Genomic DNA, 26,577 nt, shown 5'->3' with positions numbered 1-26,577 from the left:
GTCTGCATGTATATTTATCAAATTCGATCCAATCGAATTCCGAAAGGCCCACGCATTCCTCACACCGATCTCCCGATTGACAGGTTTTACCACGACAATTGGAACAAACAGTGTGAGGGTCGAGAGAAGCCTTTGGAAGACGCCTATTACAGTCCCTAGCATTACACTTTCGAAACTTAGGAACTTGAGAAGGGTCAGCCATTTTGAATTAGTCAAAGAAAATTCCAAAAACGATCTAAGTCATCAACAAATAATCCGATTCAAAAAAGAGTTCAAGGGTTTATTTTGAAGAAAAACACCTGTACTGCGAAAGCTCAAACCAAATTAAAGTACTTCACCAAATCTGATGGGAAAACTCCAGGTTCTACAGCGAGTAAAAGTACGTCTTGTCGTCAACGTCGACAGAGAAGAATTGAAGGTTTTGTTTACATCCGAGAGTGGTATCTGGCCGACAGTTGGCGCTGGTGGGCACACCCGCAACCTGCATAGCGATCGCTCGCGAGTTTTTTAAGTATGTTGTCTGTCGAGCCGCAGAGTTGCAGCTATTATATATTCACCGGCTAAGTTAAATATTTAAAAATAAAATATTTTAAGAACAGTAACAACATTAAAATAAATATTTCCTATATAAACTATGAAAATCTTAACAAAACAAGAGGAAGAGAAATTAGCAGGGAGCTACAAACCCAAGGGGTCCAACAGGGAAGATAGCCAAGTGAGAAAAGGAAACAAAGAAATAAAAAGACTACAAGAGAATTAATAATTGAAATAAAATACTTTAAGAATAGTAACATTAAAATAAATATCTCCTATATAAACTATAAAAACTAACAAAAGAGGAAGAGAAATAAGATAGAATAGCGTGCCCAAGTCTACCATCAAGCAAGAGAACTCTACCCCAAGACAGTGGGAGACCATGGTACAGAGGCTATGGCACTAACCAAGACTAGAGAACAATGGTTTGATTTAGGAGTCTCCTTCTAGAAGAGCTACTTACTATAGCTAAAAAGTCTTCTACCATTACCAAGAGCAAAGTGGCCAGTGAACAATTACATTGCCTTTGTTAACCCCTTGGGTGAAGAAGAATCATTTGGTAATCTCAGTGTTGTCAGGTGTATGAGGACAGAGGAGAATATGTAAAGAATAGGCCAGACTATTCGGTGTGTGTGTGTAGGCAAAGGAAAAATTAACCGTAACCAGAGAGAAGGATACAATTTGGTACTGTCTGGCCAGTCAAAGGACCTCATAACTCTCTAGTGGTAGTATCTAAGCGGGTGGCTGGTGCCATGGCCAACCTAATACCTACTACCCAAATGACCTGCCTTCAAGTAGTGACTTGGTGATAAGGCTAAATACAAGAAAGGCATATAAGTAAAGGTCATCCCATATATCATCTATCCTCCAGACCACTAGAACTGACCAAGCTGAGCCTTGTTATTCAGGCTCCTTGACGGCACGATACAAAGCTGCCAAATACTTTAGCAGAATTGAGTTTAGTAATCTCAGGTAGTAGGTTGGCCAGGGTACGGTACCAGTCGCCCATTGGGATACTACCGCTAGAGAGTTAAAGGGTCCTTTGACTGGCCAGACAGTACTACGTTGAATCCTTCTTTCTGGTAACGGTCCTTTCTCTTTACCTACACATACACCAAATAATCTAGCCTATTCTTTATAGATTCTTCTCTGTCTTCATACACCTGACAATACTGAGATAACCAAACAATTCTTTTTCACTCAAGAGGTTAACTACTGCACTGTAATTGTTCAGTGCCTACTTCCCTCTTGGTGAGGGTACAAGAGACTCTTTAGCTGTAGTAAGCAGCTCTTCTAGGAGGACACTCCAAAATCAAACCATTGTTCTCTAATCTTGGGTTAGTGCCATAGCCACTGCATAATGGTCTTCCACTGTCTTGGGTTAGAGTTCCCTTGCTTGAGGGTACACTCAGGCAATATTCAACCTAATTTCTCTTCCTCTTGTTTTGTTAAAGTTTTTATAGTTAATATGGGAAATATTTATTCTAATGGTGTTACTTTTCTTAAAATATTTTATTTTTCCTTGTTTCCTTTCCTCACTGGGCTATTTTCCCTGTTGGGGCCACTGGGCTTACAGCATCCTGCTTTTCCCACTAGGGTTGTAGCTTAGCAAGTAATAATAACAATAATTGAGCCTGATTTTCCTGCTGAGATTCGCCTAACATATTTTGCCTTCCCAAAATACACCTTGGCACAGTGCCAGACTCATATTACTCCATACACAAAGATCTCAGCCGCCAGCAGATTAAGTCTCAGATCAAGTACTACACCATGATTTAGTAAGAAAGCCACCACTGTAATATGGTTGGCAATTTCACATATTGTTTTTTGAACCATGGACTAAATGCTTGAAGGCATATGAAGATGCTCTTTAACCGTTTTACCCCCAGGCTATTTGGAAATTTCCAACCCTTAACCCCCAGGGGGTTATTTTTTTCCCAGCACATTTTGCAGTTTATTTTTTTTAAATTGCTCTAAAAGCCTTAATTTTTCTCATAGAGAGGTCAGGTTGGTCTCATTCTCTTGGAAAATGCCTGAATTTTCTCAAAAAATTATCAAAAATATGAAAAAAAATATTTTTTATTGCATTTTTTTTGCAAGGACGTACCGGTACGTCCATGGGGGTAAAGGGATGGCTTTTGTGAAACGTACCAGTATGTCCTTTGGGGGTAAAAGGGTTAACTCATGGAAGTTGATGTCCAACTCTAACCCCCAAAAGATACTATTATTTAATAATTAAGTATGCTTTTTGATAGGTCAATTCAAGAATAATTTTGTCAATTTCCTCCCTTGAAGCCTTTACAAGAGACTTGTGTCATGTTAATACAAATAAAATGTTATTTTCATTAGTAAAATAAATTTTTGAATATACTTACCCGATGATCATGTAGCTGTCAACTCTGTTGCCCGACAGAAATCTACGGTCGGGATACGCCAGCAATCGCTATACAGGTGGGGGTGTACACAACAGCGCCATCTGTGAGTAGGTACTCAAGTACTTCTTGTCAACAAGAACTCAATTTTCTCCTCGGTCCACTGGTTCTCTATGGGGAGGAAGGGCGGGTCCTTAAATTCATGATCATCGGGTAAGTATATTCAAAAATTTATTTTACTAATGAAAATAACATTTTTCAATATTAATCTTACCCGATGATCATGTAGCTGATTCACACCCATGGTGGTGGGTGGAGACCAGCATACATGTTAACAAAGAAGCTAAGTATCCCGTATCTTATTTTAGCCGTTATTCAAAATAACAAACATAAAATAAATAAGTACCTGGTAAGGAAGTCGACTTGAACCATTACTCTGCCTTTTTAAGTACGTCTTCCTTACTGAGCCTAGCGATCCTCTTAGGATGCTGAGCGACTCCTAGGTGCTAAAGTATTAAGGGCTGCAACCCATACTAAAGGACCTCATCACAACCTCTAATCTAGGCGCTTCTCAAGAAAGAATTTGACCACCCGCCAAATCAACCAGGATGCGGAAGGCTTCTTAGCCTTCCGGACAACCCAGAAATATTTCAAGAGAAAGATTAAAAAGGTTCTGGAATTAGGGAATTGTAGTGGTGGAGCCCCCACCACTACTGCACTCGTTGCTACGAATGGTCCCAGAGTGTAGCAGTTCTCGTAAAGAGACTGGACATTCTTAAGATAAAAGACGCGAACACTGATTAGCTTTTCCAAAAGGTTGCGTCGAAAATATTTTGCAGAGATCTATTTTATTAAAAGGTCACGGAAGTTGTGATAGTTCTAACTTCGTGTGTCCTTACCTTCAGCCAAGCTTGGTCTTCCTCATTCAGAAGGGAATGAGCTTCTCGTATTAACAGTCTGAAAATAATAGGATAAAGAATTCTCTGACATAGGCAAAGATGAATTCTTAACTGAACACCATAAAGCTTCAGACGGGCCTCGTAAAGGTTTTTAAAATAGAACTTAAGAGCTCTACAGGACATAATACTCTTTCTAGTTCATTTCCAACCATATCGATAAGTTTGGAATAACGAACGATATTGGTCAAGGCCGAGAAGGCAGCTCGTGTTTGGCTAGAAAACCAAGATGTAGAACATGTAGCCGTTTCGGATGAAAATCCGATGTTCTTGCTGAAGGCATGAATCTCACTGACTCTTTTAGCTGGTAAAGCATATCAGGAAAAGAGTCTTAAAGGTGAGATCTTTCAGGGAGGCTGATTGAAGTGGTTCGAACCTGTCTAACATAAGGAATCTTAGAACCACGTCTAAATTCCAACCAGGTGTAACCAAACGACGCTCCTTCGTGGTCTCAAAAGACTTAAGGAGGTCCTGAAGATCTTTATTGTTAAAAAGATCTAAGCCTCTGTGACGGAAGACTGATGCCAACATGCTTCTGTAACCCTTGAAAGTGGGAGCTGAAAGAGATCGCTCTTTTCTCAGATATAAGAGGAAGTCAGCTATTTGAGTTACAGAGGTACTGGTCGAGGATACGGATACTGACTTGTACCAGTTTAGGAAGATTCCCCACTTCGATTGGTAGACTCTAAGGGTGGATGTTCTCCTTGCTCTAACAATCGCTCTGGTTGCCTCCTTCGAAAAACCTCTAGTTCTCGAGAGTCTTTCTATACTCTGAAGGCAGTGAGACGAAGAGCGTGGAGGCCTTGGAGTACCTTCTTACGCGTGACAGACGTAGCAGGTCCACCCTTAGGGGAAGAGTTCTGGGAACGTCTACTAGCCATCGAAGTACCTCGGTAAGTTATTCTCTCGCGGGCCAGAGGGAAGCAACTAGTGTCAACTTTGTCCCAACGTGAGAGGCGAACTTCTGCAGTACCTTGTTGACAAACTAGAACGGAGGGAATGCATATAGATCTAGATGAGACTAATCTAGTAGAAAGGCATCTAAAAGAACCACTGCTGGGTCCGGGATAGGTGAGCAAAGTATTGAGAGTCTCTTGGACATCGAGGTTGCGAAGAGATCTATGGTTGGCTGGCCCCAGGTGACCCAAAGTCTCTTGCATACATCTCTGTGGAGGGTCCAATATGTTGGAATTATTGTCCCTTCCTACTGAGACAAACTGCTAAGACATTCAAGTTGCCTTGGAAGAAATTTGTAACTAGTGAAAAGTCTAGACCTGTTGAACAGGAGAGGAGGTCACTAGCGAACTCGCACCATGTCAGAGAGTAGGTCCCTCCTTGCTAGGAGATGAACATCAAAGCAGGGAGTTGTCCGTGTTGACCTCCATTACTTTGTCTTGAAGGAGAGACCTGAAGCTTTTCCAGGTCAGACTTACTGCCAGAAGCTTCTTGCAGTTAAAATGCATTGTCCTTTGACGCGAGTTCCATAATCCCGAGCATTCCCTACCGCCTAAGGTCGCACCCCAGCCTACGTCCGATGCGTCTGAGAAGAGAACGTGGTTGGGAGTCTGAACAGTCAGGGGAAGACCCTATAAAAGGTTGATAAAGTCCTTTCCTCAGGTTAGACCAGACTTATCTTCCGGAAACCGGGATCGAGACCGCTTCTAGCGTCTTGTCCTTTTCCAGTGAAGAGCTAGATGAAACCGAAGAGGACGGAGGTGTAGTCTTCCAAGTGACACCAAATGCACCACGGATGACAGTGTCCTAACCAGACTCATCCACAGCCTGACAGGGCCGTATTCCTTCTTCAGCATCTTCTGGATGGATAGCAGGGCTGGGGATTGATCTTCTTGTTCAGCCATGTCCTCATCAGAGGGTTCCTCATCCGAAACTGATGAGGAAACGGCAACGGAGTGGGCAACGTCTGACTCGCTGAATCCGGTCGCACTGGTGGATGCGTGACGGAGCCGGACACAAGATCATGGTACTGCTGCACAGTCTGTGAACTGTCAACCATGGGGAATCGAGGAAGTACAGCGACAACCCGAAACTGTCTAGACTGTCTGGGTAGTACAGACAACCCCTTATCGGGTTGCTGAGGTTGCCGCACTGCGTCACAACAAGTCACCTCTGCTGGTTGTTGAACGTCTTCCCAGTGACACACTGAACGTCCACAACCACCTCCGAGAGTAGCATAACATCAACGTGCGACTGGCAACCCACACTGGGTCGCACCGGTGGAGGAACCATCTCAACTGGCGGACGTGAGTAGGATACCTCAGCGTCAACAGGGCGTACAACCAACCGGTAGGAAGGTCGTTGGCAAGAAGGGTCTTCTCCGTAAAAAATCCTCTATCAAGGACTAAGCTTGGACTGCATGTCTTGCAACAAAGCCCAAGGTCTATGGGAGCAGGTGTGGCAACAGACGGGGTTAGCGACTGAAGCGGAACCATTTACCCTCCCTGGATGCATGTTATGCTTAAATAAAAGTCCATAGGAGGCTAAGCAGCTTAAGGCTCCTCTCCAAATGACAGAGTCCTCAAGGGAATATCAGAAGGAGGGAGAACAGCACTTTCTCATCTACAGGAACCATATCCGAGAAAAGCTAGGTTCTCTCAGTGAGGGTTTCACTGGTGCAAAAGCAGCAGACCAGAAGGCAACGTTATGAAACTGCTTGACAGTCTGTGAACTGTCAAAAACTGAACTGTCAACCACAACAGGAGCGTGAGGACATACAGCACTGGTGTATAAGTAGCAGACCAGAAGGCAACGTCATGTAACTGTTTGACAGTCTGTGAGTTGGCAACAACCAAAGTTGTGTGGGGAAGCCTCAACTCCTGACTGACTAGTTTGCTGCTGGCGAGTGGCGGTAACCACAGTGTGTAGCGGAGGCTGACACACCGTGTCAAAACACGGCAGCTTGTGGTAGCTCACGCATGGCAACGGAGTGCTCTGTGTGTGGGAGTCATCATACATCTGGCAGGGTTGACTGTGCATGGGTGGAGGAGCTCTCACAACAAGAGTGTGAGAGCAGGAAGCCATGCCGGGCGCACAACCGTGGGAGGTGTAGGCCCACGGGTGCATCGTCAACCTTCTCCGCAGTCGGAGTGTGGGAGCTGGCAACCACAAAAGCAGAGTGCTGGTGCGTGGGAGGGGCTGCGGTGGGTTGAGGAGCATGCGGTATGGTATGCGGAGCATGCTGTAAGGTATGCGGCTCATGCTGCATGGTATGCGGAGCATGCTGTAAGGTATGCAGAGCATGCTGCATGGGCTGCGGAGAATGCTGCATAGTGCTGGAACCCGGCAGCTCTACAGAACCTTCCCACTGCTGATGCGGTAGCTCACGCATGTTAGCAGATGGTGCAGCAAGAACATGCGTCTGGCAGGGAGGACTGCGCATCGGTGGTGGAGCTCTCACAGGTGGAGGGTGGGAGCAGGCAGCCGCAGTATCTGCTGAGCGCACAACCTCGGCGGGTTGTAGGTTAACAGGTGCATTGTCAACCTTCCAGCACGATACTCCTGCATGAAGGAGCAAGCTGAGACTGTATAGTCTGCAGCATGGACCACTAGGGTCTATGAAAGACAACAACAAACGGAGCTACTGTCCGTTGTGACTGAGGGTCTAAAACAGCTGGTGCGGCAACAGACGGAGTTACTGCCTGTTGCGGTACCACCTTGCCTCTCTTGGGAGGTGTGCAGTTGTCGTACTGCAGCGAGTCCGAACTGACCCAGTGGCTACACTTAGGCCGTTGAACTTGCGCGGAAGGGACCGACTTGCACTTAAAAGCTGCAAGATTTGGTCCATGGTTTCTGCGAGAAACCTCTTCCGCAGACGAGGAATAAATGGGCTCTCTCGTCTTTGTGTGGGTGGGGTGATCACGTCGGCAACGTGTGTAGATACACCCGAAACCACGGAGGGAAACGTTTGTTCGTCGATCAAGACCTGTTGAACCCATAAGTCCTTCGACATTACTTCTCCCCTGGGCTTGGGAGCTTGTAAGAGGTATCGGACTAGGTGAACAACTGGCACGAACAAACGAACCCTCGAACGCAACACTGTAACACTTTGCGCATATCACTTTATCACTTTTGATTTTCTGTTTCCACTTATTTCACTGAACTCGAAACTTTAAGTGGTTTGTACCTGAAACACGCAATCCTATCCTTCATTAAAAGGTAGTAATTGCGAAAACAGTATTACAATGTAACAGAAAAACATAATGAAAAATAAAGAAATCAGTGGCTGGAAAAGAGACTAAACACTAGATCAAATAAACTACGTTTAAAATCTCTCACCGCATAAAGCCTGAGAACAAGAATAAAACTCCAGAAACGTTTTACCTTCTTCCCCTATAGCGACTAGGGAGAAGAGCAAAAAATGAGAACAACGTTACCCGCTTGAACGAAACGTTTATCCTCCTCTCTCTCCCTCCGTCTCTATCTCTCTCTCTCTCTCTCTTGACTTAGAACCTGAGAGATGAGCCCAATTATATATCGTTAAAACATATTATTTGTTAAAGGAAAAAAAACTGAAAGGTTACCCAAATAAAAAGTTCCTTTATTAGAATTAAAACCATTTAAGCTAAGAAAGAATGAACGAAACGCTAGAATCGGTTTACTCTTACTGCAACGTGAAACCGTGAAATACTCTCTCTCTATCGTAACGATAGAGCGCAAGTTGAACGTTCTGAACGTCAACAACTGCGGAGACTAAACAAAACGTTAGTTCAACTTTGAAAACAGTACGAGACTATCAAAGAAATTCTTTCAAAAAATTAAAATAGCATAAATTCTTAACAGGAAAAACGATATGACGGGCTCAATGTTAATTAACTTCGGTTCCAAGTAAGGACCGCCTACTATTAGGAAAGGTCGCATATAAACAAACATAAAAATTAATTTTTATAAGTTTATAATAAATGGAAAGTTAATCGAAGAGGCCTATAAATGGCGGAGAGATATAAAATAAATCTATAACTTTGTTAAGCAAAATTACCAAAAACCTAAACACACTTCCGTCTAAGGGAAGGGTGGGTCATAAAAAGTGAAAGAGAGTCTATACTCTCTTCGACACCAACACTTCCGTCTAAGGGAAGGGTCGGCCATTTAAAAGTGAAAGAGAGTCCATACTCTCTTCGTCACCATAATAAAATCTATCCAAAACGAGTTCAAGTTTTGAAATGAAGATAAAACCCCTGCATAGCGAAAGCTCAAAACTGGAATAGTGTACTTCACCAAAAAGTTGTGAAAACAAATCCAGATAGGGACGGCGTATTAGTAGGTCTTGCCGGAGGCACGACAGAGGAAAAATTGAGTTCTTGTTGACAAGAAGTACTTGAGTACCTACTCACAGATGGCGCTGTTGTGTACACCCCCACCTGTATAGCGATCGCTGGCGTATCCCGACCGTAGATTTCTGTCGGGCAACAGAGTTGACAGCTACATGATCATCGGGTAAGATTAATATTGAAAAATTATACTTTTAAAAGTAATTTGAATTTTTCCCAACTATAAAAACTATTAACTAGGTAGAAATATCCTTCATCATTTAATAGTTGACTCATCCTTAGGAGGGCAGAAATCCCCATAACCAAAACTGGCTGGTTAACTAACCCAGATGTCAATGTACCTGAATTGATTATTTTCTCTAAATCTAAATAATATTTTCATTCTTGTTTCCAAATTATAAAAGATGGAAATGGCAATAACTTTTCTAGGCTTTCTCTAAAAGCTTGAGTATTCTGAGACAAATTATAATTCTAGTATTTGGCATGACTTGAAAGTAAACATTAAGAATACGTAAGTATTTAGTTTTTACATTTATGTAGGTGAACTCTGCAGCCATAATTTATAAATAGTTTATAAAAATACTTCTATGAAAGTTATGCCTGTCTCATACATACACACACACACACATACCAGGGCACTTCCCCCAATTTTTGGGGGTAGCCGACATCAAACAAATGGCATGTCTCATAGGTTAAATAAACAAACAATTTCTGAAAGAACTTACTTTCTCTTCCAAATTGCCAATATTTCCGATGTAGACACGAATAACTTCTATCAGGGGAATGGCAATATAAATGGCAACCAGAACAAACTGATGAAGGCCAGATATGCAATTAAACTGAAAAGTATAAATACGTACTCCATTAATAGGTACCTATATATATATATATACAGCATTAATATCCTGCTTTTAAAATCCAAATTTTATACAGAACAGGACAGAGATTATTAAGCCATAAAACAATGAAAATGAACCAAATGCATTGAATGCAAAAATAAAATTTCTGAATCAATTTGTATTTTTCCTAACCATGCAAACCTTCAACAAAGATGGAACAGCCATTAAAACTTTTAACAAGGTAGCAGTAGTAGCTGGTGGCTGGCAGGTAATACAAACCTTAGACCTTTTATATTAGACTTATACTCGGGAGGAATGAGGTCCCTAAAACCAATCAGGATGATTTACTGGCCAAGGAAATGTCAATGCACCTTGGTCCTGTAGAGGAGCAAATGTGATGACTCCTGGCAACTTCTTAGCAACCTAAGCATGGAGATGTTAAGCTAGGTCCCTACCAGGAGACTGGTAAGAGGTCATAGAAGAACCTATATACATAAGTACATGGTGTCTGAATGTATGGTCACTGGGATAGGGGTTGAATACATTCATCCACCATCTCCCTTGTCTGAGAGGATGGGAGTTACTTCAATAAAGAACTTATCTGTAGAGACTGGGTTGTGAGGTTCACCTGCCTTAGTGTCCGATCCAGCATATGGTGGAGGAACTGATTCAAAAAAAGGGAAAAGGAAGAGGAGTATGACCTCTATTTCAAGAATGCTAGAACATTCCTCTAGTTGGATTGGATCTACCATGATGTCTGCTGCCCAGGTTCATACCTGCTTGCCCAATAGCAAAGGATCTGTGAAACAGAACCTCTTTGCTTGCAGCCATAAGTCATGTAGTTGTTGTACTTCAATCTACAAGGTGATGTAAAACTTGTTGAGAAGACAGCAAAAGCATTGCTTGGATTTTCTGTAGACTCGGAAGCAGGTTTTCACTTCCATGAACCACTTCTCTTAGATGTTACTCTACTCAAGGTGTGCCCCAAAATGGTAACATCTCTGGATGTGAGGTTCAAGTGGAACTCCCTGGAGGTATTTCGTCAATTGGTCACAAAGCCCAATCTTCCCATATTTCCTTTTGCACTGAAACCAGAAGGAAGGGATATTACTGGTTGATTACCAGTGGTGCTTCAACAATCCTGGACCAATCGCTGGTGTGGGTGTATAGAACGAGTTCTACCCGAGAGAGCAACTGCTCGATTCCCCCCTGATTGTTGAAAAGAATGTTCAGTATTATCAGTCACATAATCTATTCCTTTATTGCTGCCCGGCCATGAGACTAGGTTACCGATTGAATACTATTCTTTAATCGTGGCAAAGCGAGGTCCAATCTAGGATCATTGCCTACTGGCGAGAGACGGGCTAAGCTATGTCAAGAAAACCCTAGAGGGGAGAATCAAACGAGCAGAAACCTGAAGGGGAGACCGAATGCTTGAGATGAGTCAGTTCAGAGGACTAAGAGAAAATTCTGACAGACAGAATGATAAGTACTGTACCTTGGTACAGTTCATTATGTGTATCCTCCTGGTTCACTGAGCGAGAAGTCTTTCCTCCTGGCAGACTGTACGGTACTTGGCGTTTCTCTTATTGAAGACCGTGAGGTACTAGTTCCTCCAATGGCAAACTGTACAGTATTTGCCATCTTCCTTTTGAAATGGAAAAATTTGTTACCAATACTTAAGTTAAGAGTTGACCGTAAAGATATAGAGAACCGTTGGAAAACTTCAAGCTCATTCCCCTCCTTTGTTTTTTTTTAGTATTAAAAGGTCCATTGGTAGAATGGCTGGAGTGTAAGAAAAGTCCTTGCCTTCTACCTATATGGTCGAGCTCCAGACCTAGGTGAAGAATATTACTGCGCCTAACCAAAGGTCTAAAAAGTGATTTTTCTTGTGAGAACTGAGTACAGGCAGCAAGTTTGAGCTTCTACACCATGTGCTGATTGGTTCAATCATGGAGGGTTCATTCCCAGAACATATTATCCTCTAGAGGTACTTTGCGAACAAGGCAAGGTCCCCTTTTTTGTTTTGTTTCATTTGTTGATGTCGGCTACCCCCCAAAATTGGGGGAAGTGCCTTGGTATATGTATGTATGTAACATTTCATTGAAAATTTTTTACCCAACCTGGACACTCGTCAGTCGATTTAAGATGTTGTGTAAGCCGATAACAACACTAGCAGGGTGTCAGGATCGGCAGGCACTGACGGGAAAAGGGTGAGATATGAACTCTTCTGCCAACAAAGTACCAACAATATCCAGTAAAATCAAAAATTTTAAGTAATTTTCATTTTTCCTAACATACTTACCGAGAATTACTTTCTTTAAGAGACACTTGGTGATCTCTCTTTCTCGACCAAGGTTTTTGGCGCCGTTATCCCCCACTCTGTTCTCCCTATAGGCCTACCCCCGCCGCCAACGAATGCGCCCCGAGGGCAGGATTAGGGCAGGTCACTGCTTCTCTGGGCCATTCTCCTCATTAAGTTCGTCGTATAGCCCAACTTGGCAATGGAAGGATGGCACTCGGGGACGGAAGGGAGGGCCATTACCCGAAAGTAATTCTCGGTAAGTATGTTAGGAAAAATAAAAATTACTTAAAATTTTTGATTTGTTCCAACACGAAACTTACCTCGAATTACTTTCTTTAGGAGACTTATACTTTAGGAGGCGGGAGTGCTATTCTGACACTTGACTCGGTACGTAGGGCCTAGAGGGCTTTGGAATGCGGGGGCCTATCAGAGTACGGGAGTGAGCGTAACTGCGCAACCTTACGCTATTACCTAAGATTTTACCTCTTAAAAAATTCTTCTGACGATTTCCTCCGGATGCAGTCGCGAAGAATGTATTCAACGTTGGGTACAGCCTCTGGCCTTACCGCTACACAGCCCGGAGGGCGGCCATGACTGTCCCAATGGAGAACCCGTCCAAGGATTTTCTTGAATAACCCTCGAGGTAGTGGGCAGTAAAGGTTGACTGGTGCGACCAAGTGCCTGTCTGTAGGATCTGCCTCACCGCCATGTTTCTCTCAAAGGGCAAGGGGGTGCTCAGACCCATGATGTCATGGGTCCGGGGAGTGCCAGGCACTGCCATTTATCCTCTTCGTAGGTTCTAGCGATGACTTGTCTCAGCCAGCAGGAAATGGTGTTCTCGGAAACTTGCTTCCTATTAACACCTGTGGAAACGAAGAGGTTCCTGATACCTGGTCGGAGTGAGAGAAGTCGAATGACAAACCATGTATCTCTCCCACTCTCTTATCGGACGCCAAGGCCAGCAAGAAGACGGCCTTGAGGGTGAGATCTTTGTTCACGATATCTTTCAAGTGTTCAAAGTGGGAGCGACACATCATCTTCCGGACCTTGCCTAAGTCCCACTGGGGCACCTTTCCCGCCTGAGGGGGGTAAGACTGCTTGAAGCTTTTGACAAGCATTGCTATGTGTCTCGAGGCCCCCAGGACGATGCCCTTCAGGAGGAAGACTTGGCCCAAGGCAGCCCGAACCCCGTTTTATGGCTGGGATTGACATCTCCGCTTTGTCCTTGAGAAACACCAGAAAATCTGCCATGTCTGGGACAGAGGCCTTAAGAGGTCTAATGTGCCTCTCAGCGCACCACTTCACGACGGAGGTCCATTTTGCCTGGAAGACCGCGGTTGGCGACTTCTTAGGAATAGAGACATTCTCTTAGCCGTGGATGAAGAATATCCTTCTTTCTTCAGGAGCCGCTCTTAGTCTTCAGTCGTGAAGACGTAGGGAGAGAGGCCTGTCGTAGAGCTTGAGAAAGTGAGGCTGGTGCAGAAGGTCTGACCTGACGGACAAAGGCCACGGCGGTTGACTCGATGGGTCTTTTAGATCCGCGAACCACTCTCTCTCTCCAGCCACCAGGGCGCTACCAAAGTCATCTGTAGGTTTCGAGCCGTCTTTACTCTGCTGAGCACTTGTCTTATCAGCGTGAAAAGGGGGAAAGGCGTACACATCCAGATTGTCCCACTTGTGCTGAAAAGTCTTCTAAGGAAGCTTTCGGGTCTGGTACAGAGGAGCAATAGACTGGGAGTTGGGCGTTGAGGTTGTTGCAAAGCGGTCAACCACCAGGGAACCCCAGCGTTGAATGATGAGCTTGGCTATTCCTGGGAGAAGGGACCATTCTGTCCCTACTATGTGGCCCATTCTGCTGAGGCCGTTGGCCAGAACGTTTTACTTCCCGGGAATGAACCTTGCTAACATCACCCCTTGATTTTCTTCCACTCAATCTAGATTCTCTATGGTGAGATCGCACAACTCCTTCGATTCCAAGTACCCTGCTTCTTTATGTATGCCACTACCGTGGCGTTGTCGCTCATCCACGCCACGGTGTTCCCCTTTAGCAGACTTGCGAAGTGTAGGCAAGCCTTCTGGACTGCTTCCAACTCCAGGACATTGTGTGGAGTTGCCTCTCCCCTTCCAACCAGGTCTCTTGTGCCGTTTCGTCGAGGGGAAGGGCTCCCCATCTCTGGTTGGAGGCGTCTGTGAACAGTAGTAACTCGGGATGGCCGGTCCCGAAGGACGTCCCCTTGAGTGAGTTCGACTGGCAATGCCACCATTCTAGGGAGGGTCTCGTGTCTGGAATGACTGGGATTAGCACCTGCTGTGAATCCATCTGTCACCCGAGGTTCCTGAGATTCCATTGGACGGATCTGAGCCTTACCCTCCCTTGGGGAACTAGGTTCTCCAGTGAGACCAGGTGACCTATCAGCCTCTGCCCGTCTTCCGCCCTCCTGGGGTGTTCTGACAGGAACGGCTGACTAATGAGCCTGAGGTTTCTTATCTTATTCTCCGAAGGGAAAAATTCTCCCCGAAAAAAGTCCAATGTTATTCCCCAGTAGTTCATTCCGGTGGAAGGGGATAGATTTGACTACTTCGGGTTGATTCAGTTCCCCAGATCCTTGCAAAACTGGAGGAGACTTCTCCCTTGTCCCTCAAAGAGGACCTTTGAGGCGGGAAGAAGCCACCAGGCGTCCAGGTATCTGATAAGGCGTATGCCTCGTTCGTGCGCCCCCACTGCGACAGCCGTGGGGACTCTCGTGAACACTTGGGGCGCTGTTGACAGAACAAAGAAAAAGGGGTCCTGAATTGCAGGATCCGGGAACCCTATTTTACCCGGAGGAACTTCCGACCCGAGGTGTGGACCGGAATCTGGAAGTATGCGTCCTTGGGGTCGATGGTCATCCTACAATCTTTCTCCCTCAAAGACAGCAGGACTGAATTCTGCGTGTCCATTTTGAAGTCCGTCTCTTGATGAACCTGTTGAGATCTGACAGATCTATAACCGGTCTCCACCCCCCGGTCGCTTTTTCCACCAGGAATAGGCGACTGTAGACACCTGGCCCTGGGAGAAGAACTTCTTCCATGGTACCCTTCTCTAGCATGGACGACACCTCTTGAAGGGCGGTCCTCTTTAACAGGTCTTTGGAATCTAGCCATTCTATCCGGTTGGCCAGAAAAAGCGTGGGTGGTTCCGTTAGGAATGGAAGTCCGTAGCCCTTCTTTAGTAAGGCCACTGTCCAAGGTTCCGCTCCTTGAGCCCTCTAAGCTGCCAATGACGTCTGAGTCATTCTCCAACCCGAGGGTTGGGTGGGGATAGGGGGCCTCCCACTCTTATCTTCTTCTAGAGGGGCGGCCTGATCTGTCTCCCCTAGAGGCGGGGTAACCCGATCTGAAGGAGCTAGAGGGCGCTGGAGCTCCCCTGCGGAGGGGCTGAGGCGTTGCGGACCAGGAGGAAGAGGGGGGCTTCTCTCCTCGTAGTGCTGGTAGATGCTTGGGGTGTCGAGGCACTATCCGAGACAGACCTCTTATAGGGCGGTCTCCTAGGAGTCGTAGGTCTGGGGACGATAGTCTCCTTCTATTTCAATTATTCTCCATTATGGTTTCTAGTTTCTTCCGAGGAAACGGAGACTCTCCCCACAAGGGAAAGCTGCGAATGGCTCGCGTCTCCCTGTCTGGTGCCTTCCAAGACACCTTCGCCAGAACAGTCTCTCGCTTCCAGAACACCCAGTTAGCTGTTAGTGTGAGAGACTGATATGTCAATAACCTAAGGGTTGAAGGCCTTGCTGGACAGGGTCCTTGGGGTCAAAGGAGGCTTGTACACCTCCCAAAGAGTAAGCCCACCAGTCCACCCTAGAGGGGACGTTTACTAAGCCCCTCGACATTTTCTCCATCATGGAGGCTCCTGCTGGCGAGAACCAGACTGGGGCTGAAGAGGCTCTACTGTCTGAAACGCCTTGACTAAGGATGTCCTGCTAACCCCCCCTTAAAGGTTGGGGGACCCCGGCAGTGCTGGCCACTACCTTGCCGACATAATCCTGCTCTAGGACTAGACCTCGGGTAGAGGAAGTGCTAGGGACGTCGTAGGTTGTAAGGAGTCTGCATGATCCTCAAAAAGGCTTGACTTCCAGGAAACTACATCCGTAGTTGCAGGTTCCGGTACTTGTGGTGTCTTCTGCAAAGGCTAACCACTCTCCTATAGACGGAGTCCTCCGTCAGGGAGCGCTCCTCTCCGTCAGCCGAGGACCCGGCTTGGGGCCGGGGAGCTGGGTTACCGGGCACGCCGACTGGACGTCTAGCTCTTTGGGGCCAGGGGCGCCGTCCTGCCGAGGTACTGGATTTCATCTGCGGGGACGTCCGCACCAGGGGCCTGGGTTAGCGCAAGCAACGCTGGTTCAGCGGGGACTCTCGTCGGCCCAAGGCTCTGGGTGCCGAGGATGCGGTTCCCGTGGGCTGACCCGACAGCGGGAACCGTTCCTTCTGACCCGAAGGCTGCACCAGCCGGGCTGGTTCGGCCAGGCCGCCCGACCAGAAGCGCGTTTCCCCCGCTGGGCGGGGTTAACCGGAGGCTTCGGGGACTTACGCTTACCTGTAGAGTCCATCCTACCGCTTGATCTCGAGGCGCCGGGTCATCGGGCACTCCCCGGGCGCTTCGGTTCTGGAATACCAGGCACTCCCTTGCGGTGGTACCGGTTTTCCCCGGCGGGGAGCTCCGCACCAGGTTCGGGGTCAGAACCGGCAACGCCGTACCGTCGAGGACTACTGTTCGTGTATTCTCTCCGGGGGACGCGGATCCTTGTGGGCTGACCCGACGGAGGGAACCATTCCTTTTAAGTCCGAGGGCCGAACCAGCTGTGCTGATTCGGCCAGGCTGCCCGTAAAGAAGCCCGGTTACACCTGCGGGCGGGCTGGGGGACGCGGACGTGGATCCCCGTGGGCTGACCCGACGGAGGGAACCGTTCCTTTTAAGTCCGAGGGCCGAACTAGCTGTGCTGATTCGGCCAGGCTGCCCGTAAAGAAGCCCGGTTACACCTGCGGGCGGGCTGGGGGACGTGGACGCGGATCCTCGTGGGCTGACCCGACGGAGGGAACCGTTCCTTTTAAGTCCGAGGGCCGAACCAGCTGTGCTGATTCGGCCAGGCTGCCCGTAAAGAAGCTCGGTTACACCCGTTGGCGGGGTGAACCGGAAGCTTCGCGGTCTTACGCCTGCCTGAAGAGGCCTTCTCGCATTTCTCCCTGTGAGGGTTATATCTGCGTCTGGAGGATGGCCTTCGTGGTGAGAAAAAACCCTGGGTTGTCGGTCCGGGGAACGCTGCAATACAGACCTGGGAGGCTCCTTTTCGGCGAGGTCCTCGGCTGCAGAAGAGACTGAAAAATACGCTAAGAGACTGGAGAAGAATTAGGGACATTTTCCCCCACATGGGGTCATCAGAGGAGACGTGGCCTGCTTGCACCAGGACTCCGTCTCCCCACACACTCTCGAAAGTAGTACTTACCTCGAACTACTTCTTAAGAGTTATCTTCTTCACAATAAACCAACCTCGTCTCCTACTCTGGGTAGGAGAGGGTGGTAGGGAAGCTCTGTCAGGCGGGACGCCCAGCGCTAGTCTTCTTAGGCGAACCCATCGTCGCCTACTTCTTCTTGGTGCTATACCGCACCCACTCAAACTCTTGGGGAAGAGCAATGGGCACTTCCCCGCAACTGACTTACCTTGTCCCCTACTCTGGGTAGGGGAAGATGGCTGTATAAGAATCTCTATTCGACGAGGCATCGGGAATTAAGTTGGCGAGGAGAGGCTCGTCTTCCTATGAGCCTCCTGGATGTATTCTTCCTTTTGGTGCCGAAGTGCACTCACTGCACTACGTTCCAGGACCAGTAGTCCTGACACGTGGTTGAAGGGGAACATAAGCTGCCCCTACACGGCTAACACCGAGGATAAGGGGAGGAAGAATGATTTATGTAAAAATTGGTCCTTTCAGCTATTAATTCCTTGAAGAAAATCAAGGAATACTGTTCCATAACGCACACAACGCACGACACAAGCACTAAGGAAATGAATTAAACACCGGGTAAGGACACGGTTGAAAAGTGAACGCACAGGAACACTTGGGAAGCACACTGCGAAAAAACACAAGTCCCCACGTTGGGAACACGTGGAACACTAAATGCGCACAAAGGATCGAGAGAGACTGAGGTGTTGAACACCTCACGACCAAGAACTTAATGAGGAGAATGGCCCAGAGAAGCAGTGACCTGCCCTAATCCTGCCCTCGGGGCGCATTCGTTGGCGGCGGGGGTAGGCCTATAGGGAGAACAGAGTGGGGGATAACGGCGCCAAAAACCTTGGTCGAGAAAGAGAGATCACCAAGTGTCTCCTAAAGAAAGTAATTCGAGGTAAGTTTCGTGTTGGAACAAACCTGCCTTAAGCTCACAGAGACGCCATCGTTGAAATAAAAAGAAAAAATGGTTTGTATCTAGGAAAACTTTAATGGTTTGTGTGCATAAAAAAGTAGTTTTATTTATATTGTATCCCTCAAGCCCTCTTTCCAAAAAAATATCTTATCTGTTATTATTCCTTTCCAGGTATTGACAGCAGCCCCTACACTCAGTAGGGAGTGTAAGGGAAGATTATCTAGCACACTACTGTATGTATATAGAAAAGAGGGAGTACATCCGTCACTGGAATCCAGTGTATCGCATAACAATTATGAATGTAGTTGATGGCCTGTTACCAGTGTGTAGTGGTCTGTGATGCTGCTCTGTATACATATTACATTGCCCGTGAACTGTAAGTCCCATCAAGTGTTTAGTGATGGACAGTTTTTTTTTTAAATGTTTGCCCCAGAACCAAGTGAACGTAAAGGGGCCTAAAACCGTCTTTTTGCGGAGATAGCCAAACTTTCAAGTGTCATAAACATTAATAGTAAACTGGAACTATTGAAATGGCATACTGGTACTTGCCCAAATAGATACACGGTTAGGTGTGCCTTTGTTTATACTTGTACTGTATAGGAACACTTATGAGTGTCCCACCTGGGGAAAAAACTTCCTGTTTGTTTAATTTGTTTATCTTGTTACCCTGATGCTGAAGTTTGATGTAAAGGGATGCTAATTTCACCTTTAATTTTCTATTTGGATTGATGGGTCAATGTTAACATAATCCTAACAGTTTTTTTTTCAAATAAATATTTTTTTCTTGTTTTTTATGAATACAGCATCTCATTCCAGTTCCTTACACCAATGTGTTCCCCTACTCAGCCACTGTTTATTTTCTCAGCCACTGTTTTTTTTAGTCAAGTTATTTAAAATTTAATTTCCCACACTGTGTTAGTTATCAGTAAAAACAATATTCCCTTTCACCTAATGTTCTTATACCTTTACTTATAATCAGCAAGTTAAAGGCAAGAGAAGCAAAGGTATGATAAATAACAAGGTTCAAGCTGGGTCCCCTTGCCCAGTATAAATCAAGGGGTGGTGCCCAGAGCTCTGTTCTCTTGACCTGTTACTTAGGTTTTTTGGGTATTCCACCGTTGTATATTTGTAGTGTAGTGAACGTCGGGTTGTGGTCGGCATTCGGACATTAGGTAGTTCAGGTGCTACTTCTGGCCACAGTCCGCAAACCACTACATCGTTGTCAGATATGCACAAGAGGGATAGGACAACAGACATGCCACCATACAAAAATACAGTATTAGTATTCAAACTGAAATAAAATGCCTAAGATGCTAATGCCAAGAAGTACAGTATATCAGTACTCTTCAGCAGCCTAAGTCAAAGTGAAGGTAGCATTACCCGTTGGGTGGATGGGGCTGTCCTGCCACCTGGCAGGCAGCTATGTTTACCTTGTCAAAAAGCTCAACAGCTATTCCAGCTTTTCTGAATTCTTACTCCTATTATAGGTCAGAAGTTTGCATTACGTGTAGGGTCACATGTAATTGACAGTGAATGATTGATCGATTTTAGGTTATTTGATGTCTAATACCAATTATTTTGAAAAATAATTTTTCTTCCATGTGTTGATTCTAAATTTGATACAAAATGTTCTAGGTAAAACTATAGAGTGGAGGAAATTTCTGTGACATGCATGCAAACACATTAAAAGTAAACTTACTTTAATGATAAACATAGTTAGAGATGAAATCAGCCAGCATGGGAAAAAGAGGGCGGAGAAGAATAGCACTATCTGTAGTGGAAGGCTGGATACCACTTCATTTCCTGCATAATTGGAGTAAATTAATTAGTAAAACTATTGATACTACACAAATGGATTAATCATTCAAAATAATAATTCAAAGTCTCTTAGGCTAAGAAAAAAAAGTTCACACAATGAAAATCAAGCACAGATATGACCGATTCTACTATTGATCTTCTAATAAAACATATGTCCAATTATAGGTTGCAAAAATAAATATGCTCACATATATATAAATATTAGGCTTACCATATGAACTCTCACAAAGCTGATCAAACGACACATTGGGGAAGAATTTTCCGCTTAGGGTTTCTACGGTATTTGAAACTAAGTTTGCAAAGTTTCCATACTTTGGGACTTGATCGGATGTTTTTGGCATCTTGTAACATTACAAATGATAATTTTTGCAATGAAGTGTCGTGTTCATTCAGAAGTTAATCCTGAAAGAAAAATTGTCCAGTAAATCATAAGGCAATTTTGCATCAAATTTAACTTCAAAGTATAAGAAAATTGTTTTTCTCTCCGCAAAAATAAGACCTGAACCATAAGCATCTAGTTGACTACGGTAATACCCTTTACATATCTTTTTGAATGTACATTACATGTTTACCCATTACAGGAGGTTTTATGTTTCATTTAATATAGATGCTAATAATCTTATTCATCATGCTTCTAAAGCTAAAAGTTTTTTATGCATAGTTATTATCTAAGAAAAATATATACACCGCTATTAATTGTAGGAAAGCATGATGAATTCTTCCTAAATAAAAAAAAAAAGACATGGATCTTTGGAGATAACAGGACAAACATACAACTTTATCTTAACCACGAATTCGGAAGGTTATGTGCCAAAGGGTTCCCTTTAATTAGGCCCCTTCGATACCAAATAAATCATTGCATTTCTCTAGCTTAAATGAATCATCAGATAGTGTGAGCGTGGTGAATAAAATGAGAACTAGCAAGCAGTTGGTTGAAGTACACTATACCAATAACAAGACATGGGAGATATTTCGGGGTGTATGTATAATAGCGGCCACCTGTACTAGATGACAGCCAGCTAAAAATATGGCAGTGTAAGGGCAGTCGCTTGGAGTTTAAGTTAGGGAAGGGGAAAGTTTAGGTTAGGTGATGTTCTTGTGAAGAGGTTTTACTGAAAAACAGACTAGAAAATGGGAAGAAAATTCCCATTTTCTATGCGCGTGGGAAGAACTGGCTGCTGTAGCTTAGCAAGTAATAATGATCCGATATTTAATATTATCATTATTACTTGCTAAGCTACAACCCTAGTTGGAAACGCAGAATGCTATAAGCCCAAGGGCTCCAACAGAGAAAATAGCCCAGTGTAGAAAGGAGGCCACCTGTATGTGTTATTATGTCTAACTTTGTGTAAGGGGGGTCGCAGGGGGGGCGTTAGCCACCCCGTTACGGAAGTAGGTAAGGACATGGCTTGTAGGTTAGATAAGGGGGAAAGCTTAGGTTAGTTGATGTTCATTTTTATTTAAAGAGTGAGGAACTGGCCGCTGATATACAAAGGCTCCAGAAAGGAAATGAGGAAAAAAACTATGAGAAGTTTAAGAACAATAACAATATTAATACAAATATTTCATATATAGACAATAAAAAATTCAAAATAATAAGTGGATAAAAACTTTACAGCCTTTGTATATCAGCGGCCAGTTGCTTCTGTATGCATACAAAATAGAGACCATCTAACCTAAACTTCCCACCTAACCTATCCCACATGCAGTGTCCTTACCTACTTACCTAATGGGGGGGGGGGGGGGGGGGCTAATACCCCTGCGAATCCCCTAAACTTCCGTATTCTTTGTCGGCCGTCAGCATACATACAGGTGCCAGCCATCATACTCAACCGAAAACTTCAAAATAACAAGAGGATAATGAGAGAGGAGAATGTGAAAAGAATAGGCCAGGCTATTCAGTGTATGTGTAGGCAAAGACAAAATGAGCCTTAACTAGAGAGAGGGATCCAATGTAAGTATTACTGTCTGGCCGGTCAAAGGACCCAATAACTCTCTAGCAGTAATATCTCATTGGGTGGATGGTGCCTTGGCCACCCCAATACCTAAAAGGCACAGAATGTACACCACCAGCCTGGGTGGTCTGATGCCTTAAAAATATTGATGATAATATTATTCTAAAGGTGCATCGATCACAAGTCAAAATCACTATGAATTTCCTATTTTTGTATCAAAATCACAGAAAAACAACCAAATTACGCCACCTCTCACAAAAACAGCGGCCAGGACCCTTCAAATTTTACATAGTTTGTAGCTATCGGTCCAGGTTCCTCGTTGATCTCTCAACAACAATGATCCTAGCTAAGCTCACTCCGCAAAATAAGTTTGCGGCCACTCTATCGCCTTATAGATAAATGCAAAGCTTCTAAGCTTATTCTTATTAGTAATTGAGCCTATTTTACCCGTACCATAAATAAACTAATAATGAAATTCTCAAGCTTATTCTTATTATTGTAATTAAGCCTATTTTACCCGTACCATAAATAAACTAATAATGAAATTCTCAATCTTTACTTTTATCCCATTCTACCTTGAAATCAGATATGATAACACCTTGTTATCAGTTTTGGCAATCAATTGTGGTCAGTTTGGCCTTCAAATTTTCCTTTCATGTGCATTGACCTACCTATAAATGCAACTAGATTCCAGCTAAGATTTTGCAACGTACCAATACTTACGCCTAGTTCCAGTGGAATGTGGGTACACCACTAAAAGCGTAGTAGGCGCAGCAAAGTGCTGCAATCTGCAGAAAACTCATCATTAGTAACCACCTACACAGACAGCTACATACCTTTACCTATAACTTCAAAGGTCTTTCTAACCATTCAGGGCAACCTCTTAAGTTGGTATTTCTAAATTCCCTTATTGTTATTGTTTCTAATTTTTCACTAAAGCAAAACATATGCTACGTAGTATCATAACCTATGCAAAGAAGATATCGAACGTTTATTTTCATCCCCCAAATCAGGACAGTTAAAAGGACAAGATATAAGCGTAGGTAAATTGTACAGAACTGGTAGTGTACATAAGTAGAGCCAAGATTCTGAGTTTAAAAATACCAAACTAACCACAATATGGTACCAAAACTGATATTACTAATACTAAGCTACAATCGTAGATGGAAAAGCAAGATGCTATAAGCCTAAGGGCTCTAACAGGAATAATCAACCAGTGAGGAAAGGCTGAAAATAAACATGTGAAGCAATGAACAATTAAAATAACATCCCAACTGATTTAAAGGTAGACTGGGATAAAATTAAATATCAATGACAGTAACAAGTTTACGCTTAGAACCAGCAGTTTTGCACTTATCTATTATGTGATAGTGCCCGCAAACTTACTTGCAGTTAGGAACCAGGAACCAATTAAATATTACATTTATTTTAGCGTCGGACTACTTATACAGAATGTAGCAAATTTGGTCTCATTTTACTTGTTCACAAAATTCCTAAATTGATCTTAACCAGCAAACGTTATGGGGTTTGAAGCATGGCGAACTCTGTCATATTCGAATGTACTCGACAGCAAATAAATATGGCATTAGCTTACCTTAATTAGCACACAATACTTCGAAAAGGTAGAATTGAAGAATCTCGACGGATGGTGGATAGCATGTGGTCTGCAATTGAAAAAAAATATTCATGAACGGAGATCACTTATAAATAAATTAATTTCAATAGTTATTCATATTCAAAAATAAATCGAACTCTTCCCAAACTGTTAGGTATATAAACGTGTTGGGGAACAACTGTGTGGCATATTTACTTACACCAATTTACGAAAAAAAACGTGGATTTTGTTGAAAAAACGGCATATTCATCAATTTCATCATTCATGGATCATGGTCAGAGACAGTCAGGGTCGTCAACGAAGGGATAAATGGCTTGCAATGGGTCTGAAATTATTATCACTATTATAACTAGCTAAACTACAACCTAATTGGCAAAGCGGGATGTTATATAAGCCCAAGGGCTCCAAATGCGAAAAATGGCGGTAATGAAAGCAAATAAATAAACTACAAGAGAAGCAATGAACAATTAAAATAATATAAAGAGATCTTTAATATGTTAACTATAAAATCACTCATGTCAGTCTGTTCAACAGAAAAAAATTTGCTGTAAGTTTGAACTTTTGAAGTTCCATCGATTCAATTTACCAGAGTAGGAGAGGAGAATAATTGTGGACAGCGATCAGTCAAAGATAAATTAATTCTTATAGTTTTTAACCTTATTTCAAGACAATTCAAACTCAAATGAATATAATATTCGCAAAAGAAGGAACAATTCAAACTAACCTTAATGGGCGAGAGAATCGACTTCGTCAGAGTCGTACACGGGCGGCCGAGGGTGGCTCCCATGCGGTCTATATAGCTTTCCAGTTTCCAAGAAAAACTGGTGGACGGGATTCTCAGTAAATGTATCGATAAAGAGATACTGGGAAAAATACTGATCGAAGTTTTCCGATCTCATACCGACCCTCTTTGACCACTTCTTGATTTTTCTCAACTGCTTTTCTATGGTCTGTTTATGAATACCCGAATCCTCAAAGTTTGCGTTATGACTGAAAACTTTGTGAACATATCCTTCGGTAGATAGCGTCTTGTAAGCTGTACAATCGTCACTTATTATAATTGACCCGATGCGTATGTATTGCTTTATTAAAGGCAGTAAAGTTTCGGCACTCTGAGGATCTTGACCTTCCTTATGGAGAGGAATTATAATTTTTTTCTTTGACTCTCGCTCGATACCACAAAAGAGCCAGACATCGCTGAGTTGTCTACCTCGAGGGTTACGCTTGACGAAAAATGTCGCATCGATTTCAACGCTTATTTTGGGACCTCCAATAGGCTCCTGGTTGCACATCCAATTATGCGTAACTTCTGAACAGTAGGTACGCCAGTCGACACTTGTCTTACTTGAAAAATGTATGCATCGATATACCGTCTCGTGGTCCCAGAATGTCTGGAGGAAATGATTTACGAACAAACCGATTTTCCACGGTGGCACGCGGACATTTTCCAGAAAAGTGCCCTTAAATAGGCTTACACTATAATTACACTGCTTTCGTTTTTGCTTTTGCACGGCTACGTAGCGACCACAATAAAACATATTTGTTTCTTGCCGCAATGTGCAAGGCAATTCACATTTTTCGCACAAAACACCAGTCGGTAAGACACCATGCGCTCGTAAATAATCCAAGAAGTTAGGCGTATTTGTATAAAACATAGAAATAAACAAATAATAGCTATATTCACATTCATTGCACGTGATTTCGACGGTAGCCATTGTGCACACGAAAGTGACACGATAGCAAAATACGGACCTAGAGCAATGGAACTCTTGAGTCTTGAAGTTGTTTCTTTTGGGAACACGAGGCAAGAATGAAAGAAATTTAAGAAAAGTTCAACCGTTCAAGACAATAAATAAGATATTTTGTAAATCCCGAGAAACAGTTCTCATTGGTTTATTTGAGGCCAAGGGCGTGACCTAGGCAGAACTTAAACACGTGATTGGTCCAATTTGGTGGCGTCGAGCCCGTCGACCTATCAAAACATCAGTAGGCCTATCTAAACAAAACACAAAAGCTGTTAAAATTGGCGGGTGATATTAACTGATGTTCGGCCTTGGCTAACTTTATCATCGTTAATTTATTAGCTCAAATATCCTAACCATAACAAGTCAGACTTCGATTACATTAATATGATTTCCGATGCAAAGGCATAATTAAATTCACAACGTACCAACTTTTTACACAATTGACCAATGGAATTAGATAGCATTAGGCCTTGAATCGGGTTCGAACAGGTAGGCCTTATTCGCGCTCCCCTAAGTAGGAAATCAGAGCATCCATAAAATTATATCATTTCCATCTTAGCTACCTAATTAAGTTATATTTCCAGAATCTTTACTACATACATATCACTGATATATACTCAAAACATAGAAGTGAATTGTTATGATTTGTGATCAGACATCTTTTAGAATGCTAGATATATGGGCTTAGTTTCGATTTCCCGTTTTCAGATTATCTAAACCACACATTTGCGCCTTACTTAGCCTGATTAATATTAC

At 43.8% G+C, this 26,577-nt stretch overlaps 1 protein-coding gene across 8 annotated transcripts in view; it reads right to left on the bottom strand.

Annotated features, from left to right (window-relative positions):
* Positions 1–25,799, bottom strand: part of LOC137654691 (transmembrane protein 17-like) — a 33,404-nt gene extending 7,605 nt beyond the window's left edge. Inside the window, exons 1-5 of one of the 8 annotated variants that reach the window (XM_068388574.1) lie at positions 24,801–25,737; positions 24,056–24,125; positions 20,718–20,908; positions 20,388–20,491; positions 9,873–9,986 (exon numbers count right to left, since the gene is read on the bottom strand). In XM_068388574.1, the coding sequence (XP_068244675.1) occupies positions 9,873–9,986; positions 20,388–20,491; positions 20,718–20,847 (348 nt within the window). In that variant the 5' untranslated portion in view covers positions 20,848–20,908; positions 24,056–24,125; positions 24,801–25,737. Of the gene's footprint in view, positions 1–9,872; positions 9,987–20,387; positions 20,492–20,717; positions 20,909–22,710; positions 22,841–23,174; positions 23,338–24,055; positions 24,126–24,280; positions 24,402–24,800 lie in introns of those variants that run through there. The other 7 variants (XM_068388572.1, XM_068388577.1, XM_068388575.1 and 4 more) reach the window with 7 other exon arrangements.
* Positions 25,800–26,577: the final 778 nt, after the last annotated feature.

This window comes from Palaemon carinicauda, chromosome 15 (genome assembly GCF_036898095.1).
Source record: "Palaemon carinicauda isolate YSFRI2023 chromosome 15, ASM3689809v2, whole genome shotgun sequence".
NCBI classification, from domain to species: domain Eukaryota; kingdom Metazoa; phylum Arthropoda; class Malacostraca; order Decapoda; family Palaemonidae; genus Palaemon; species Palaemon carinicauda.
This window is presented reverse-complemented; position numbering and strand designations above follow the sequence as displayed.